The sequence below is a fragment of the Gopherus flavomarginatus genome, chromosome 1 (genome assembly GCF_025201925.1).
Source record: "Gopherus flavomarginatus isolate rGopFla2 chromosome 1, rGopFla2.mat.asm, whole genome shotgun sequence".
Lineage (NCBI taxonomy): Eukaryota > Metazoa > Chordata > Testudines > Testudinidae > Gopherus > Gopherus flavomarginatus.
In genome coordinates, this window is record NC_066617.1 from 271,086,477 (window position 1) to 271,105,348 (window position 18,872).

General features: G+C 43.5%; 1 protein-coding gene across 3 annotated transcripts in view; it reads right to left on the reverse strand.

The window, feature by feature from the left end:
* Nucleotides 1–14,467, reverse strand: part of UBAC2 (UBA domain containing 2) — a 199,957-nt gene extending 185,490 nt beyond the window's left edge. Inside the window, exon 1 of one of the 3 annotated variants that reach the window (XM_050950488.1) lies at nt 14,398–14,467. In XM_050950488.1, the coding sequence (XP_050806445.1) occupies nt 14,398–14,461 (64 nt within the window). In that variant the 5' untranslated portion in view covers nt 14,462–14,467. Of the gene's footprint in view, nt 1–4,082; nt 4,435–14,397 lie in introns of those variants that run through there. The other 2 variants (XM_050950500.1, XM_050950490.1) reach the window with 2 other exon arrangements.
* Nucleotides 14,468–18,872: the final 4,405 nt, after the last annotated feature.

The following is an 18,872-nucleotide window of genomic DNA, read 5'->3' on the forward strand; positions in this document are numbered from 1 at the left end:
ATCAAATAATTAACAGCTGTGCATTAAAAACCTTCAGCATTGAAGTATTGGTTAAAGATAACTATTTTTTGCTTTAGTTGATCTCAAACAGAAATTTAACCTTATATTATTGTGACAAATGCAAGATCACCATCAGCAATCACAAGCATTAAATAGTTTTTTTTGTAAAGCCTTGTCTACTGTAGACAGCTATACTGGCAAAGATTTCTAGAAGGGACTCACCTTACAACAACAAAATAGTTGTTTTGCTATGCCCTCAAATGACATAAGATACATCACAAAAAACTTTCTTTGACATTATAAACTGCACTTATAATAGGGCTTCTGCTGGCATAGCTATGTCAGAAGTGCGATTTTTTTCACACTCCTAACCAATTATGCCAGCAAAACTTAAGTGTAGACCAATCCTAAGTCAATAGTCTAACACGTGCACCATCTAAGAAAAACATACGTGCACAGTACTTCTCTTAATTTAACTCAGATTAGGAAGTACATAAAACGCATGCATGCATGTATATACACAAACACCTTCTTTGTATGCATATAGGTGCATACACACACACACCCACACAGAGAGTATATCTAAAAGGCTCTCCTTGTCTGCTCTCTATTTGCAACTTCTATTTTTCCAATAAGTAAAGCAGTAATAGAATCAGCACGGAGAAAAAAATTCCCTATACCCTGCAATGCCAGTTACTGAGCCTATATATTCTGTACTTTGAAACAACTGCAATACTTATCTGCTCACACTACAGGCTTGTCTTCCTTACAAAACCTGAGTGTGGTTTAATGTGGTTGTAAAGAATACAGTTAGATGACACAGTCCTGACCATAATTTGTTCTGGTCTACACTGAGCATAATGTCATAATCCAAACTGTGTTAGCTAACCAAAGTCTTGACTGTCATTTTTAAACACAGTTAATTTTTTGTAATGTACGTTAGCTCTGAGATTGTGTTCAATGTCTATAGAAATGTGTTTAAAATAACATATCAACTTGACGTGGGGTTGCAGCAGTTTTGGTGCCAGAATATTAAGAGAGACAAGGTGGGTGAGGCAGTATCTTTTCCTGGACCAGCTTCTGTTGGTGAAAGAGACAAGCTTTCGAGAAAAACTCTGTTTAAGTTCGTAAGCTTGTCTCTCTCACCAACAGAAGCTGGTCCAATAAAAGAGATTACCTCACCCACCTAGTCTCACTAACATCAACTTGACATCTAGTCACTTTAAAAAAGTTAGTAGTTACAAAGACTATATTTGTGCCTAATTTACCCTGCCAATCACATTAGTTTTTATAATGTTTTCCTATTTTCAAAAAGATTTTTCTATTCCTTATTACAAGAAAGACCCACACAAACAACAGGAGAATTTGCATAGGCAGGGCAATGGACTCTTTATTGGTGGACTCTTGAACCCATGTACAGTTAGTTGCAAGATTGGAAATAGCTGATATTTCAAGGAGGAAACTGTGGAACCAATTGTACAAAGTGCAGTTAAATGCGAAGTGAAACTGAGAGACTTGCCGCCTCTAATGTCATAGAACTGGAAGGGCCCTCAAGAGGTCATCTAATCCAGTCCCCTGCATTCAAGGCAGGACTAAGTATTATCTAGACCAGGGGTCGGTAACCTTTCAGAAGTGGTGTGCCAAGTCTTCATTTATTCACTCTAATTTAAGGTTTTGCATGCCAGTAATACATTTTAACATTTTTAGAAAGTCTCTTTATATAAATCTATAATATATAACTAAACTATTGTTGTATGTAAAGTAAATAAGGTTTTTAAAATGGTTAAGAAGCTTCATTTAAAATTAAATTAAAATGCAGAGCTCCCTGGACTGGTGGCCAGGACCCAGGCAGTGTGAGTACCACTGAAAATCAGCTCATGTGCCGTCTTCGGCACCCATGCCATAGGTTGCCTACCCCTGATCTAGACCATCCCTGATAGGTATTTGTTCAACCTGCTCTTAAAAATCCCCAATGATGGAGATTCAATTTATTCCAGTGCCTAACCACCCTGACAGTTAGGAAGTTTTTCCTCATGTCCAATCTAAACTGTCCTTGCTGCAATTTAAGCCCATTGCTTCTTGTCCTATCCTCAGAGGTTAAGAGCAGCAATTTTTATTCCTCCTCCTTGTAAAAACTTTTTATGTACTTGAAAACTGTTATGCTCCCTCTCAGTCGTCTCTTCTCCAGACTAAACAAATCCAATTTTTTTCAACCTTCCCTCATAGGTCATCTTTTCTAGACCTTTAATCATTTTTGTTGCTCTTCTCTGGACTTTCTCCAATTTGTTCATATCTTTGCTGAAAAGTGGCGCCCAGAACTGGGCACAATATTCCAGTTGAGGCCTAATCAGCACTGAGTACAGCAAAAGAATTACTTCTCCCGGAATGATGTTTGGTTTTTTTGCAAGAGCGTTACACTGTTGACTCATATTTAGCTTGTGATCCACTATGATCCCCAGATCCCTTTCCACAGTACTCCTTCCTAGACAGTCATTGCCCATTTTGTATGTGTGCAACTGACTGCTCCTTCCTACATGGAGCACTTTGCATTTATCCTTATTGAATTTTATCCTATTAACTTCAGACCATTTCTCCAGTTTGTCCAGATCATTTTGAATTTTAAGCCTATCTTCTAAAGCACTTGCAACCCATCCCAGCTTGGTATTGTCCACAAACTTTATAAGTGTACTCTGTATGCCATTATCTAAATTATTGATGAAGATAATGAACTGAACTGGAACCAGATCCAGAACCCATCTCTGCGGGACCCCACTCATTAGGCCCTTCCAGCATGACTGTGAACAACTGATAACTACTCTCTGGGAACAATTTTCTAATCAGTTACGCACCCACCTTACACTAGCTCCATCTAGATTGTATTTCCCTAGTTTGTTTATGAGAAGGTCATGAGACAGTATCAAAAGCCTTACTAAAGTCAAGATATACCACCTCTACCACTCCCCCTGTATCCACAAGGCTTGTCAAAGAAAGCTATCAGATTGATTTGACATGATTTGTTCTTGATAAATCCATGCTCACTGTTCTTTATCACCTTATTATCTCCTACATGTTTGCAAACTGATTACTTAATTATTTGCTCCATTATCTTTCCAGGCACAGAAGTTAAGATGACTGGTCTGTAAATCCCCAGCTTGTCCTTATTTCCCTTTTTATAGATTAGCCCTATATTTGCCATTTTCCAGTCTTCTGGAATCTCTCCCATCTTCCATGACTTTTCAAAGATAATTGCTAATGGCTCAGCTATCTCCTCAGTCAGCTCGTCAACTCTGAACAACAGTAAGTTACTTTATTTGCAGAAACACTTTTTTTTTTTAAATTCCCTTTATATACAACTAAAATGTGGTTACAAAAGCAGTTTACAATCAGCTGGTCTGGCATATATAGATCCAGACAAAACCATGGTTCACATAGTTCAGTGCTTTGAGCATTGGCCTACTAAACCTAAGGTTGTGAGCTCAAGCCTTGAGAGCGTCATTTAGTGATCTGGGGTAAAAATCTGTCTCCGGATTGGTTCTCTTTTGAGCAGGGGGTTGGACTACTTGACCTCCTGAGGTCCCTTCCAACCCTGATATTCTATGATTTAGTGTTTTAAGAGCACATCAATACTAGCTGGGAACTGTTTTTCCTGTCATAGGAGTTACCGTGGTACAGATGGTCGGTAACACACAATTAACTTCGGGAGAAAGACGGGAAAACAGAGACCTGAATTAGCACAATTAAACAGAACTGTGCTCCGCTTTCAAAGCAGTGGCTCTGAGGGGCGGGGAGGCTGTTTCCATCGACGTTTGGTTGTGCCGAGAGGGGAACCACGCGTGACCGCGCACACAGCGTGAAACCCGGCTCCAGTGACAAGACGCAGAGAGGAGAGACGAGGAGCCCTCGCTAGAGTCCCAGATGCTCCCGTCGGCCCGGGGCGGGGGGGATACCAGGGGGCGGGGCTCGCGGCGCCCCCCGCGAACGCGGACACTGCAGCGCCCCCGCCACAGCAACCCCCGCCCCCGAGAGAGGGCGCCGCGAGCGCCCCGGGCCCGCCCCCCTGGCCAGGGGCTCCAGATACTTACACAGCCCGTTGGAGCCGGTGCTGGGGAACATGGTCCGCGGCCTTGGCGGGGAGCGGCGCCCGGCCCGGCCGCCGGGGAGTCTCCCGAGAAGCCCCAGGAGGCTGGAGCCAGCCCGAGGAGCTCGGCGGGGCCCGGGGACGAGCTGTAAGGCGGCCGGGATGGGCCAAACCGGTCCGTCAGTGAAACCCCGGCACCCTCTACAGGTCCCGCCGCCGCCCTGCAGGTCGCCCGAGGCGGAGAGCGCGGGAGCCGCCAGCGTCCCCCGGCCGACGCTCGCGCCCTACGCCGCCCCACTGCGCGCTCATTGGTGCGCTGGGGTTAAGCTGCTGAATCGCCCCTGCCCTGGGGCTAGTTACCCCCTTACTAACCATTGATCTTCCCCTGCCCGCGCCTGGCGGGGACCTGTGTCCGCGCTGCTGCCCCTGCCATCGCACGCCCCTGCGGTAGTGCTGTGCGCACCGTTTGTTTGGGCGGGGGGCGGCTGCTTTAAGAGGCTCAGGTAAGCTGCCTGTAACTGTACTTAACATATTAGACAACAGGTTTGTACACGGACTAAGGCTCCATCCTGCAAAGACTACACAGGTGCTTAACGTAATGCACTGTGACTAGCCCTACTGAAATCAAATTAAGTTCTCACAGGATCAGAGCCTGAAGGTGGAAAGATATTTGCATATTGAATAGGTCTCTTTTAAACTTAAAAAGACAGTAATTGGTAAGAGCATAAATTGTACTTTAAAAGGGGAAGTAAATTGTTCATGGTGCCACCCTGCTAACTTCATTATTGGGGTTTTCATAAATGAAAAAAAGGATGCAATAATACCCTCTGTAATTTACCACATAATGACATTTGTTTTTTAAAAATCAGTTCCCCATTCAAATGCCTGTAATGAATAGAAAATACTGAATAAAACTGTACTTGCTTTATCACTTCAGTAACTAAACAGTGGATAGTTTTTGTCTGTAATTGCAACCATGCGCATGTACATTTGAATGCTGGACTTTATGCGGTGTGCCCAGGTGTCTTCCCTGTTTTAGTTTGCTGACAGCAAAGCAGAATTGTACAAAAGTCCTGCTGTCTGTCATCAAACACACTGAGTTATGTTCTGGTGTTCATGCTTCCCATTATAATAAAGATACAAATCAAATCTTTGGCCTATCAGCCTTGACAGCCCTTTTTCATAGTATTGTAAGTAAGTGAGGGAAAAAAATTTTCACAGTTAGCTTTGAAAAATTAGAGGACAAAGATGATAATACAGGCATAAGTAGGAATCTTATTTGTTGTTTTTTGGCTTCGTGCATCAGCCTCTATCAACGTCTGTTACTTCCATAATGGATACAAATAGTCTGATGACGTTTACTAAATACACTGCAAAATGCTGTTTTCCTTATTTGTTGTGTTGCTAAATGTACTCTAACTAAGAGGTAGTATATCTAATAAATTGTTTGATTTCAGCAGAATTGTATTTTTACAGCTGAGAATCTTTACATCCCTAAGCTGAATTAATTGTTCTTTCAACTATTTTTCAGTTCTTCTGATTTGCGGTATAAAAAGTGTAGCAACCTGCATGGAACTTGGAAGGAGGAGCACAAGTTGCAGAAGGAAAATGTTTGGAGGAGGTACCAGGACTTCATTCTATATGCCCATGGCTTGAAACATTAGTTGCGGTTGCAGCATCTCTGCAAATACAGGGTCATTTTCCTTTTACAAGCATGGAGCTTTTTCTTGTTATTACCCAGCACATGGTACATGAAACAGGAGGGTTCATGAAGAATTACTTAACCTTTACATCCTGAGAATTATGCAGATTAGTAGTCACAAACACTCAAGAAATACAGAAAAAATAGTTTTTTAAAATTGAGACTATTTCGCTGCACCCATAAAGGACAAGATGATTAATATATAGGTTTGGGTTTTCCATTATAATGCTTCATCCTTGATGCACATTCTAAAAGAAAATATTTTCTTTAATTCTGTCATTCTCAAGGTGAATCTTAGTAAAATAATAGAGTTTAAATTAACATTTTAATTGTCTCATATGAAGCTGAGGCAATTACAACACTGCAGACTTTGGTAACGAATTTCATTCAAACTTGGTATCACCAAAAAGCTGACATTTTTATGACACCAAGTTTGAGTGAAGTTGCCAAGTAGCTGTGGAAATACTACTAGTGTTAAATAATGACCTAGGGCTATTCTAACATAAAGAAGTTATTGTAACTGGATGGCTTCTAGTCAGACTTTTCTAATGGTTACAGTCTGCTATACTGTAATTTTCAGAGGCTGGCAAGTACGGTAAATTAGGATATGTCTACACTGCAAATAAAAACCCACAGTCCATTGCAGTGTAGACTTCCAGGCTTGAGCTGCAGCCTGAGCTCTGAGCCCCTCCCACCTTGCACTGTCTAAAACTGGGCTCCAGCCTGAGCTGGGAAGTCTACACTGCAATTAAACAGCCCCTTAGAGTTGCAGGGCTCAGGCTGAGTCAGCTGGCCTGGGTCAGCCACGAATGTGCAGTATAGATATATATCGTTAGTGGCCTGAGAACAAGACTTGTGCTATGTTCAATATATACAATACGTATCAGACCAATGAAGATGGTAGAGAGGGAGCAAGAAAGTGTGGGTTTGTGTGCTCAACAAAAATGGAAACCTGTGTGTTACATTAGCATACCACTATACAGCACTGAGAATGGATCTCATTTGGTACAGCACAAAATACCCACTAATCAAAAACTTAAAAAGTTTAAAGATAATATATTTTCAAATACTGCCAAATTTAGAAATTTAGACCATAATATTAGATACATTCCTTAAATTTTCCTATAAGATACTGAACTAGCTGTAAATAACTAAAGTTTGAAAGCAGTCGTGGAATGGCTCTGTAAAAATTTGAAGACTGTGGGTCTTATGCCGCCAAAATATTGTAAAATGGCCTTAATGAAAATGAGATTCAGTCCTGAAATCTTCTGCAATACCTGTGTGGAATGAGGTAGAGAAAACTATCTTTCTGCACTAGGAGAAAACATATGTGTTTATTTCTCTGTAAGGAATTGCAATATGGAGGGACTAGAGAAACTCCAATTTGGGGCTTACAGATCTGATAGCAGAGACTACAGGCTCAGTTTTGAAGGTTCCCCCTAGACTGTTGCTCCTGCGAGGTGGGCGTGTGGAGAGAAACTTTTCTTTCACTAGACAATTTTAATGTGTGGCAAGTGATTCTTAACATTCAGTTCAGGAGTTGGATGGAAATCAATACTATTACATCTCTGAAAGATTTAAGCATGTGTTTTGTTGAATAGGAATGGATGTGAGCAAGTACTTAAGTGATTTGCTGATTGGGGCCTTAATTATAATCTACAAGCAAAGTGAAATACATTAGTAATGGTGCTGGCACATAACATACCAAACTCCTCCACAGTGGTCAATATTGCCATCTCTAAAGCTAGAAACTACCCAGGTGTCACAAGTTGCCTTTTGACCTATTTGCCATTATTTAAGGTTATTGCGTAATTCTATAAACATATTACGGAATCTTTAAAATATTTTATAGCACACTTGTATGAAAAATGTTGTATTTCTGAATTATGCCATCCTTTTTTGGCTTTAGATCAGTAAATATAAGAAGCACATTTTGTTCAAGAGAAGACTACACACATATATTCTGTAAAATAATTCTGTGGAAGTTTCCGTACGGAGATACAGTGGATTCTAAATTATTTCACCTGAAACTGGAAGAGGGCCATCTTTTGAGGGCTATACTTGTATAGTTAAAGCAGCACAGTCCTCCTAGTGTGGCCAGAGTTATAATGACTTTCTACCAGCATATCTATTTGCATATGGGAAAGGGAGTAACTATACTGGTATGTTTCAGGTAAAAAAAAAAAAAAAAAATCCCTAACCAACATAGTTATACAAGTAACATTTTCAAGTGTAGACCAGGTTGTAGAGGTAATTTAGTCTTTGCATGCAGCTACCCTGGTGATGGGAGACTATTAAAAAGCCTATCTAGATATTCTGTCTCTCTGGAGTTTTGTGGTTGGCAAGGCTGATACCCAACTCGGCATTTTGAATGCAGAATTCGGGGGCCCACAAGGATTCTAAAAATTAATACTGGCCACTTCAGGTTACAGTTTCTCTCTGACCTTGGATGGGTAGATGCTGCCACCACCCAAGTGCAGAACACCTTTGAGCACCCAGGAAGGCACACTTGGGAATTCCTTCCCGTGGGGTACCCACAAGCCCTTTCACCGCAACCTGCCTCTGGGGAAGAGCTGAGAAGAAAAAAAAATCAGCTGCTAATTAAACAAGATGTGCACAAACCTCTTAAGACACAAAAATCCAATTCTGTTCTTTAAAAAGGTAAATTTTATTAATAAAAAATTACATCTGAGAACTCAAGCTATTGCTAGATTTTAAAAAAGAGCAACTACAAGGATTAAGCACCAAGAATAACTTTCCTGAGGTCCAGTTTAAAGGTTACAAGAAAAACAAAAGCAACTGGGGTTAACCCAGAGAAACCCACAAGCCATAAAGAAATAAAAGGAATAAACCAAATTGTGTCTTCCTAGACATTTCCTGATCTACTTACAGAGCTGGGGTTTTTAATGAGTAGTTTCTAGATATGATATGGATGATTTTTTCATACCTGGCCCAAGCTTCTCACAGCATAACTGCTCTGTCCCTTCTCTCCAGGAAAACAACCACAGACAGACAAAAATGGACTCTTGTTTCAATTTTAAAAAGTTCTAGCCTTCCCATTAGCAAATTTGGCCATGTCATAAACAGATAGCTAAGGGTTAATGTCTCTTTTACCTGTAAAGGGTTAACAAACAGGGAACCAAAAAAAACACCTGACCAGAGGACCAATCAGAAAACAAAATACTTTCAAATCTCGGTGGAGGGAAGCCTTTGTTTGTAGTTTTGGGTTTTGCTTTGTTCCCTCTAGGCTCTGAGAGTGACCACACATATCTACAGGCTCTCTAATCTTCTGTTCCAATTTTGTAAGTACAAAAGTAGAAAGACAGTTTAGTCTTTTTAATTGTTTTTCTGTATTTGCAACTGTGTATCTGGCTGGTAGAGTTTTAATGTGTATTTGGATGAAAGTATTTTAAATTGTATTTCTGCTGGAGAAAGCTTTCTTTCTATTGTCTATAAGCTGAAAGACCCTGTAATATTTACCATCTAAATTACAGAGATAACTTGTACTTTTTTTCCTTCTTTTTATTAAAAGTTTTGCTTTTTAAGAGCTGTTTGATTTTTTCCCCAGTTGAGGCTCAAGGGAATTGAGTCTGTACTCACCAGGGAATTGGTGCGGAGAAGGGAAGGATAAATTTCCTCTTTGGGCATGGCTACACTGGAGAGTTGCAGCGCTGGTGATGGGGTTACAGCGCTGCAACTCACTCTGTGTCCACACTTGCAAAGCACGGCCAGCGCTGCAACTCCCTGGTTGCAGCGCTGGATGTACACCTGGTTTGCTTGGGGTGTAACAATTCCAGCGCTGGTGATGCAGGGCTGGTCATCAAGTGTAGCCACCAACAGCGCTGATATTGGCCTCCAGGGTATTAGGAGGTATCCCAGAATTCCTGTCCACAACAAACCAGAATGGCTGAACTCCGATCTCACTGTAGCTACTTAGCTAAAAAACAAACACAGCTGCTCTTTGCTCCAGCGAGCGAGCAGAGGCAGGGAAATTGCTTTGGAATGTTCACAGCTGTTCGCTTGAGGAGAGAGGGGAGTCCGTGTTGAGCAGCTGCTTATATGGTCTAAAGACTATTTAGGAGTGCATAATTTGCATTTAGTGAATAAGAGACAGGTGGGGGAAAGGTCAAAATGATTGAAGGTAGGCACTGTGTATCTTCCAATCCTTAGAACTTGCAAGGCAGGGAGCTGAGAACAGTGTCAGCTCCAAAAGTGCACTCTCTCTGTCTCCCCCAAGCTCCCTGTCACGCCCCACCCCACCCCCCTCTTTTGAAAAGCACGTTGCAGCCACTTGAATGCTGAGATAGCTGCCCACAATGCACCACTCCCAACAGCGCTGCAAATGTGGCCACACTGCAGCGTTTTCCCTACACAGCTGTAACTCCTAGCGCTGCACATCTCCAAGTGTAGCCATACCCTTTGTGTTAGATTCACAGAGCTTGAATCTGTATTGCCCCTGGGTGAGGGGAAGGAGGAAGGGTGAAGGGAGAATCCCTTTGTTTAGATTCACGGAGCTTGAATCTGTCTATCTCTCCTAGTGTACCCAGGGTGGGAAGAGCTGGGAGGAAGAAAGGAGGGGGAAGGGAAATGGTTTATTCCCCTTTGTTGTGAGACTCAGGGAATCTGGGTCTTGGGGTCCCCAGGGAAGGTTTTGGGGACACCAGAGTCTATCAGGTGCTCTACCTAAGTCCTGATTGGTGGCACCATATCAGATCTAAGCTGGTACTTAAGCTTAGGGAAATTCATGCTAGTACCCATATTTTGGATGCTAAAGGTTCAGATCTGGGAATTATACTATGACAGGCCAGGTATCCACTCATTTCCTTTTACCTATGTGTAGCAGTGAGACTTTTTAACCCTTTACAAGTAGAGCATTTAGAGAACATCTACTAAGAGGAATTTTATAGCTACTGGCTGGCTGGGTGTCCATAAAAGGGAGCTACCCCCACCCTTCATTTATCACAGTGGTGTTGTATAATCACTAGTCATATGAATTAAGCAGATATTCTGCATTATTTAAATGTAAAGTATTCTCCACTTTTGGAATTAAATTAGGTGACTGAAATTATTGGACTTAACACTTCTCTTGGAACTGTTCCCAGAATAGGAAAGCTAGTACTTACCTGCTAAGCCACTCAGTACAAGCTTAAAGGGGTTTGTCACTGCCCAAGTGTCAGTTTAAATTTCCTCATTTATGTATTATATTTAGGTACTGTGAACAATATGATAGATTCAGAGCAAACATTTAAATTACCTTATCCCCCAAAAATGTAATTAGGAATTATATTGTTAACCATTCTAACATGGCTAGCTGAACATTTTCTAGCTTGTTTTTCTCTTACATATGCAATGTTTTTGAACCAAATGTAAATACTAAGGCACCTAAGCTCTAAAGGCCAGAAGCTGCCCTTGCTATACATCACAGAGGATTAAAAAAAAAAAAAAAAAGAGTAAGACAAGGTGGAAATGCCCCCAAAGGTCTCTGTGCTAACACCACATGATTGAAGCTCTGTAGCTGTGTGGGAGTGGGGGAATGTTTGTGCAGGTGAATGCCATGAGCAGCTGTCTTGAATCCTGCAATTCCCTCCAAGAACAGCACATTTCTGAGAAGAAATCCATGCCAGAGCTAATGCTTCAAAAAGCATCATCACCTCCCCCTATGGTTTCAAACACTCATTCCCAGTTGGAAAAGGTGTGAGGAGAAAAGATGTATTGTATAATTGCAGGGCAGAAACCCCTAGTAACTCAGTTTGCTCCCAGGAAATTGTAGGAAATTAGGGAAAACCATTAAAGGCAGGCTCTCTGCGTGGATGTTCACTGGGTGGGAGTCAAGCAGAGGACAACAATTCAGATCACTTGTCCACAGGCAAGCTTCAAATTGTGTTGCCCAGCAAGGAAATATAATTGTCTCCATGTCTGAGCTGTGGTATCATTCTCTTACGGAAATTGAATGGAAATAATATTGCTGCTGTGATTGTCTAAAGCAAAGGTTCTCAATGTGGTGTTCAAACTAAAACTCCAGTGCAAAATCCTAACAGTGATCTCATATGGTTTATGTCAGCTATCTCAACAGATCAACACATCTGACTGACACACATTCCATGCATTTGGAGCATTATTTTGCCTTACCAGGGAGGAGGTCAGTGTTTAAGTTTTGCATTATAGTGCAAGTTTGATAAAGTTGGGGTAAATATTGCTTTTAATTATCTGTTGGAGATGACATAAAGCCTTATGGAGCATTGGCAGGTGTTTTTTATAGTGTTGTGGGAAACATGAAGGGAGAAAAGTATGCACAAGTCTTCCCCTTAAGTTCTTATTTTTGTGCTTGTAAAGTTCTGCATAGAAGTGCTGTGCCCTGCCACAACCTTTACTGTCACTAAACATGGCTTTTGTTTGTTAATTTCCTGATTTTTTTTTTTATAAAGCTTTGGTATAGCTCGGTGGATAACTCCTCCGAGTCAGGGAGAAAGGAAGCTGTGCCTTCCTGGGGATCAGAGGGAGAAACTACTACAGACGCTTCTGACTATGTCAGCACTCCTGAAATGTGTGAGAGGCTGTGGCCTCTCTCAATAAATTCTCAGTGTGTCTATAACATTTTGTCACCATTTCAAACAGGAGCACCAAGAACAACCCTCCAAGTTTAGCAATGACAACATAACCTCTCAGTTGGAGGGAACATCACTCACTTCCTGAAACACTCTGTAGTTTCTCATGGACTTCCAGAAACTGGATACAGCCACGAGCAGCTAAAGCTTGCCTGCTTTACACCAGCAGCTCTGCCTATGCGCTCCCCTTTCCTGTGAGCTCCCTACCCACAATCTCTCAATATAAAGTACACTTCTCAACATGCCAATGTGGGGCACTTGCAAGTGTGACGGCCAGCACCAGGGATTGAAGCTAAAGCTTCCAAAGCTAAAAGTTGTTATAGCTAGTGCTAAAGAATCTGGGTCTCAAGCAGAGAGCTAGCTCAGACTTGTATATATCCTCTGCGTATTAGTTACAAAGGGGAATACAACTTACACTGAACAGTGGTTTAAACAAGCAAAATATGTGACAAGGACTGAAATGTGTATTTTGGTGTTTCACAGATTTCTCATACTTTTTACGTAAAAACCTGTTTTAAAGTTATCTTCTCACTATACGAATCATATACAACTATACCATCTTTCCACACCGATCAGCAGCAGGATCTGAAGCCTTTGACCTTCATATCCTTAGTTTAGATCTTTATTATTTTTGAGATACAGAAGTATTTGCTAGGTAGACCAGCCACTGGAGGAGGACTTGACACATACGTGTAACTCACTGTTAAAAACTATTTACTAGTCAGTAGTAGAATATCGGTGACAGGAATCCTAAATACTATTCCTGGCTCTGGGAGTGGAGGGTGGTTTTATAGACCTGGTCTACATTACAAACTTAGCTCAACAGAAGCTACCTTACATCGACCTAATAAAATATGTGTCTATCAGGTCCCTTCCGCCGACATAACTCGCCTGTTACGTCGACTTAATTACGGTCTACAGCACTCTGCCTGTATACCCTACCAAGGACTGAAGGCATAACCAGGCTAATTTAGGCACCTCCTTCCAAGGGCTCAGAGCATAAGGCACCCACCCTGACCCACAAAGCTCGGGGAGAAACCTGGTTAATTTTAAGTACCCAACCCTGCCCATGGGGCTCAAGACTCTGCGGGACCTTTTCCCAGTGAAAGAGGCCACACAGCTATGCTCTAAACATCTATTTATGAGCAATACACATGTCAGGCACATCTATTATGCTCACCACTCCCAATATACAGACACATTTCACCTGATAGCCAGTCAGGATCCACACATCTTACACAGAGGAGTAAGAATTCTAGCAGCTGATGCTGAACTGCAATTCAGAGATGGTTCCCAAAGAATATTGTTTTTCATTTACATTATACAGGTAAAGCTAGCTACCTCCTACAAATTTACTAAACCTATCAGATTATCCCACAACCCTAAGTAACAACAAAATTTAACCAATTACACACTGACTCCTATGTATCCTCCTTTCTCCCTACATTTTTTACACTTTATGTTTCATGCTCAAATTGTAACTTATTTATGACCTTATTGTTTGTGTCAACATAAAGTCGCTGGTCAAAGCTTATCTTATCTATTTTACCATTTGTTGGGTCTCTCTGTATTCTCCATAAAACTTTCCAGCACCTGGGTGTCTCTACTTTACAACCCTGGGTGTTATATCACTTGTTAGGGGAATTCCTGAGATGAAGGTGTCTTAGCAGCAACAGAGCATTTTTTTCTTAATTTCAGTGATGAAATCCTTGAGTTTTACCCAAAGTTGGTCAAGGCTAGCTTAGTATGGGTGTGAGTTAACTCCTAGGCCTATAACCTGCATGAGAGGCAGGGCCGTCCTTAGCCATAGGCATAGGCAGAATAGGCAGCCATAGGCAGAATAGGGCACCACTAGGTCTGGGGGCACCGCTCTGCAAGAGCCTGAACAGACGGGAAGCAGTGGAGCATGTAAGAGCAGGGCTGCTGGGTCCTAGAGAGAGACAAATGCAGCACAGTCTGAGGGAGGGGATTGGCTGCTGGTGTCTCTGGGAAAAGGGGGGGAAGGAAATCACCTGTGAGTGAGACTCTTTCCCCTGGCGTGAGGCGAGGCAGGCTCTGCGGCTCTGGCAGTATCATTTGTTGTTCCCCATAATGTCCATTCTTCTCCCCTCTGCCCCACAGAGCACCCCTCCTGTTTCTCCCTCCCCGCCTATGGAGCACCCCTCTCTTCCCCCTCCCTTCCATCAGGGCTGGGTTGGTGAGGTGCTGAGGGGAAGGGGAGGCTGGCTGGCTGGCTGCCTGATGAGGAATGAAAGTGAAAGTAACTCACTTCCTCGGTAGGCAGCCAGGATTGGAATGGTTGCACAGGGCAGGGCTAGGGATAGCCAGATAGCATGTGCGAAAAATCAGGACAGGGGGTTGGCGTAGGGTGAGCAGATGTCCCACTTTTATAGGACCGGTCCCAGGTTTTGGGTCTTTTTCTTATATAGGCTCCTATTCCCCCCCCATCCCCGTCCTGATTTTCTACACTTGCTGTCTGGTCACCCTAGATAGGGGTAATTGGTGCCTATATAAGACAAAGCCCCAAATATCAGGACTGGCCCTATAAAATCAGGACATCTGGATCTGATCACCCTAGCTAGGGAGCGCATCTCTCCCCTGGGCTGGCAGTGATCCATCTCATCCGGGGGGAGCTGCACAGAGCAGGATGAGCTGCTGTGGCTCCATGGGTGCCCCGTCCCTGAGATCAGATTTTGTGCTAACTTCACCATGGTCCTTTGGGCTGGCGGTGGTGCCCATTGGCATGTGATTGGACCTGAGGGTTTGCTGCTGCTGTTGCCACTCTGCATCCCAAGAGGTGAATTTTGGGGTCCTGCAGTTTTCCACCTATCTCCTCCTCTACTGCAGCTGTTGGACCAGCAGGCTAGGAGGTGAGCCAAGCATGAAAGCAGTACTGTGTTGCCATTTAAAGTGTCATTTAACAACTTCGTTTGCCAAAAATGCTTGCTAACAATCCTGAATTCAATTTCAATATTTTTTTTAAAAAATCAATATCTTAGCCAAAAACAGAAAATTAAGTTGTTGACAATTATTTGTGACAAGTTTGGTATGGGGAAGGGAGTGGGCCAGTTTTCATCAGAGAAACAAAAAATGTTGACTGACTTTCCTATAGCCCTGTTACTGCTAAATAGAGCCCTCCAACAACTGTAATATGCTCATCTCCTTACTAATGTATAGAGCAGGGGTCGGCAACCTACGGTACACGTGCCAAAGGTGGCACGCAAGCTGATTTTTGATGGCACGCAGCGGTGAGCTGAACGGCTCAGCCCGCCACTGCTCTGGGGTTCCGGCTGCTGCCCCATTGGCACCCAGGGTCCCGGCCCCACTCAGCACCCACTGCTGGCCTGGGACCCCCAAGGACCCCCAGGCTGGCAGCGGCTGAGCAGGTCAGAGGCTGAGACCCCGGCTGAGCCACTCAACCCATTGTCGGCCTGGGGTTTCATGCACTCAGCTGGTAGCGGGCTGACAGGACTAAATTCAACGAAATAGGAAAACAAGAGCAACTAATGACAACGTGCAAGAGCCTAGAGCAGTGGTCCCCAACCTTTCTCGTCTGGCGGGCACCAGACGAGCATCTGCAGAAATGCTGCCTAATTTTGGCGACATTTCGGCAGATGCTCGTCCTCCGGCCAGTACGTGGGTGCACTGAGAGGCCCCTGCGGGCACCGCGTTGGGGACCCCTGACTTAAAGAGCCTCCTGAAGCACGGTGATCATTTTGATTTAAATGGACTTGAACTGTACGAAAAATTGAGTTGTTGCCACGTGCAAAATCGATGATGGACATTGTACAGTTTATTCATACCAGCAAACTTGGTGACATATATCCTAATGTGTACATTGCCACTCCTATTCTACTAAGAATTCCTGTAACAGTAGCATCAGGAGAACGGAGTTTTTCAAAACTGAAGCTCATTAAAAACTATCTCCGCTCTACAATGAGTCAGGAACACTTGACTGGTCTTGCTATTCTTGCAATCGAACAAGACATCACTTTGTCTTTGTCATACGATGACATTATTACTGATTTTGCAGCCAAAAAAGCCAGAAAGATTGCTTTTAATTAAAAACTAATCCTTGTTTCAATACCTCTTCATAGAAGTTGACAAATTTAAAAAAATGATATTATTTGCATCATTCTGTCAAATCAGAATTTTTTCTATAGTGCTACTTCTTTAGTGCTAGTCCATCAGCATTACAGTGTGCTTAATTAAGTTAAACTGGTTTTAATAACATGCATGTGGCAAGTTTTCCAGTACTGTAAGTTTATGTTTGTGTCGCTAAGAGCAAGACAGGCACGGGGGCACCAGTTTAATAATCTCGCCTAGGGCACCATAAATCCTAAGGACGGCCCTGATGAGAGGCACAGCACTTAATTTGATGTTAATGGGTCGACAGAGAAGCAGTGTACACACAGTGTTGTATAAACCCTCTGAACTGGCCTCCAGGAGGTGTCCCACAATGCTCCACTGTGATTGCTCTGGTGATCATTTTCAACTCAACTGTACAGCAGCCAGGTATACAGGAAACAGCCCTGGGAACTTTTGAATTCCAATTTCCTGTTTGATCAGTGTGGAGAGCTTGCCAGCCCAGCTGATCATGGCAACTCAACACCCTAAACGCACTCCAGCCTGGAGTACACAGGAGGATCTTATTGGTCTGTGGAGAGAAGAATCTGTGCAGGCGAAGCTCCAAGCCAGCTGGAGAAATGTTGACATATACGAGAAGATTGCGTGGGGTATGGGGGAAAAAGGCCACACCCAGGACACTCAGCAGTGCTGCATGAGAATCAAGGAACTTCAGCAGGCATACCAGAAAGCAAGGGTGGTGAACAGTCATTCTGGTTCTGCACCACAGATATGCCGCTTCTACAATGAGCTGCATGCAATTCTCACCGGTGACCCTACCACAAAGCGTGGATACCTCACAGGAGTTGGAGTCCTGGGCCACCTCAGACAACAACAAGGAGGTGGTTTTGGAGGAGGAGGAGAATTGGAGACAGGCGAGAGGGGGATCCATTCTCCCCAAGAGCCAGGAGCTATTTTTAACCCCAGAGTAGTCCAACCAGTTGCAGGACAGCATCATGGCCAAGCGTGATGCTGTGGAAGGCACTCTGGTGAGTATGAAATTCCAGTCAAACTGTAGGGATTACATGCTCTTATATTTGGTTGTTTAATATGAAGAAAAAGTGAGATGCAGTGGTTATCTGATTCCCAGTGGCTGCTCCAGCTATGCAGAGGGTGTCCCTTGGAAAAGACTGTTTATGTGCACAGGAATGGCCCGGGAATCCTCCATGGAGATCTCCAGGAAACTTTCATGGAGGTACTCTGCAATCTTTTGCAGAAGGTTTCTGAGGAGGGTGTCACGGTAAGACAGTTTCCCGCACCACTCCAGTATTAATTCTGCTGGCATCACCGCAGTACAGATCATAGCAGCATAAGGACCAGGTCTGTACCCAGACACAGGAGACTGATATCACATAGGGTCACCTAGGGGAAATGGTGGTAATTTTTACTACAAGTGCACATACCGCAAATAATAGAGCATGGGATTCCCCCACCCATGGTGATTTCTGGGTCCGTCAACCATGGTTTCTCTAACATGGTGTTGGCTTGGGTGACAGGTATCAGCATTGACCTAAGAATCTGCAAGTCTAGGGTGATTACTACCAGCAGCATTAAGGGAAGGCCGGGGTCCTTCATTCTCCTGCAGCTGCAACACACAAAGCCTGGAGTCACCTCAGACAAAGACTGCACTTTGGGAGCCTCAGTGCTGGTCTCCGGTCTCTGCTCACTGTCCTTGTTGCTAAGGGGAGGGGGCATTGTCCACCTGCCCACCTGTGCTCTCAACACAGGCTGCCCACAAATTGCAGCACAAGGCCCATCACCCATGCCACTGAGCCATACGCACCAGGGCTGGAAGAGCAAACCGGTTCATTTAATAGCTAGGGATTCTGATTATGTTCTGGCTTGCACTTCAGTGGAATAAAGGTAGTGATTTTTAAATAGCAACTGTGGTTGCCTTGTGCTTTGCATGCCTTACAGTGGAAATCTTGGCCTTCAATTCATCCTACACACTGGTGGAGAGACTTTCCCAGGTTAGAAGACGGAAAAACCAAACGTGTGATGACATGTTCAACGACATAATGAACACCTCTGGGACAGTGGATATGGAGCAAAAAGCTTGGAGGATTTCACTGTCTGAAGACATGAACATGGAGAGCAGCCTAGGAGCATGAGCATGGCACACAGGATGAGATGCTGCAGATTGTGAAGGAGCAATCAGACATGTTGAGGTGTCTGGCTGAGGTTCAGGAGAAACAGCTTGAGGCTAGACTCCCTTTGCAGCCCCTGCAGAACAGCTGCAAACATCACTGTAATCCCCTTCCCGCAAAAGTTCCAGGAGGCGAGGGAGGAAGTGCAGTATCCCTTTCACTCAATACCATGGAAGGATACTAAGAACAAAAGGTGGCCATTGGATGACCTTGGA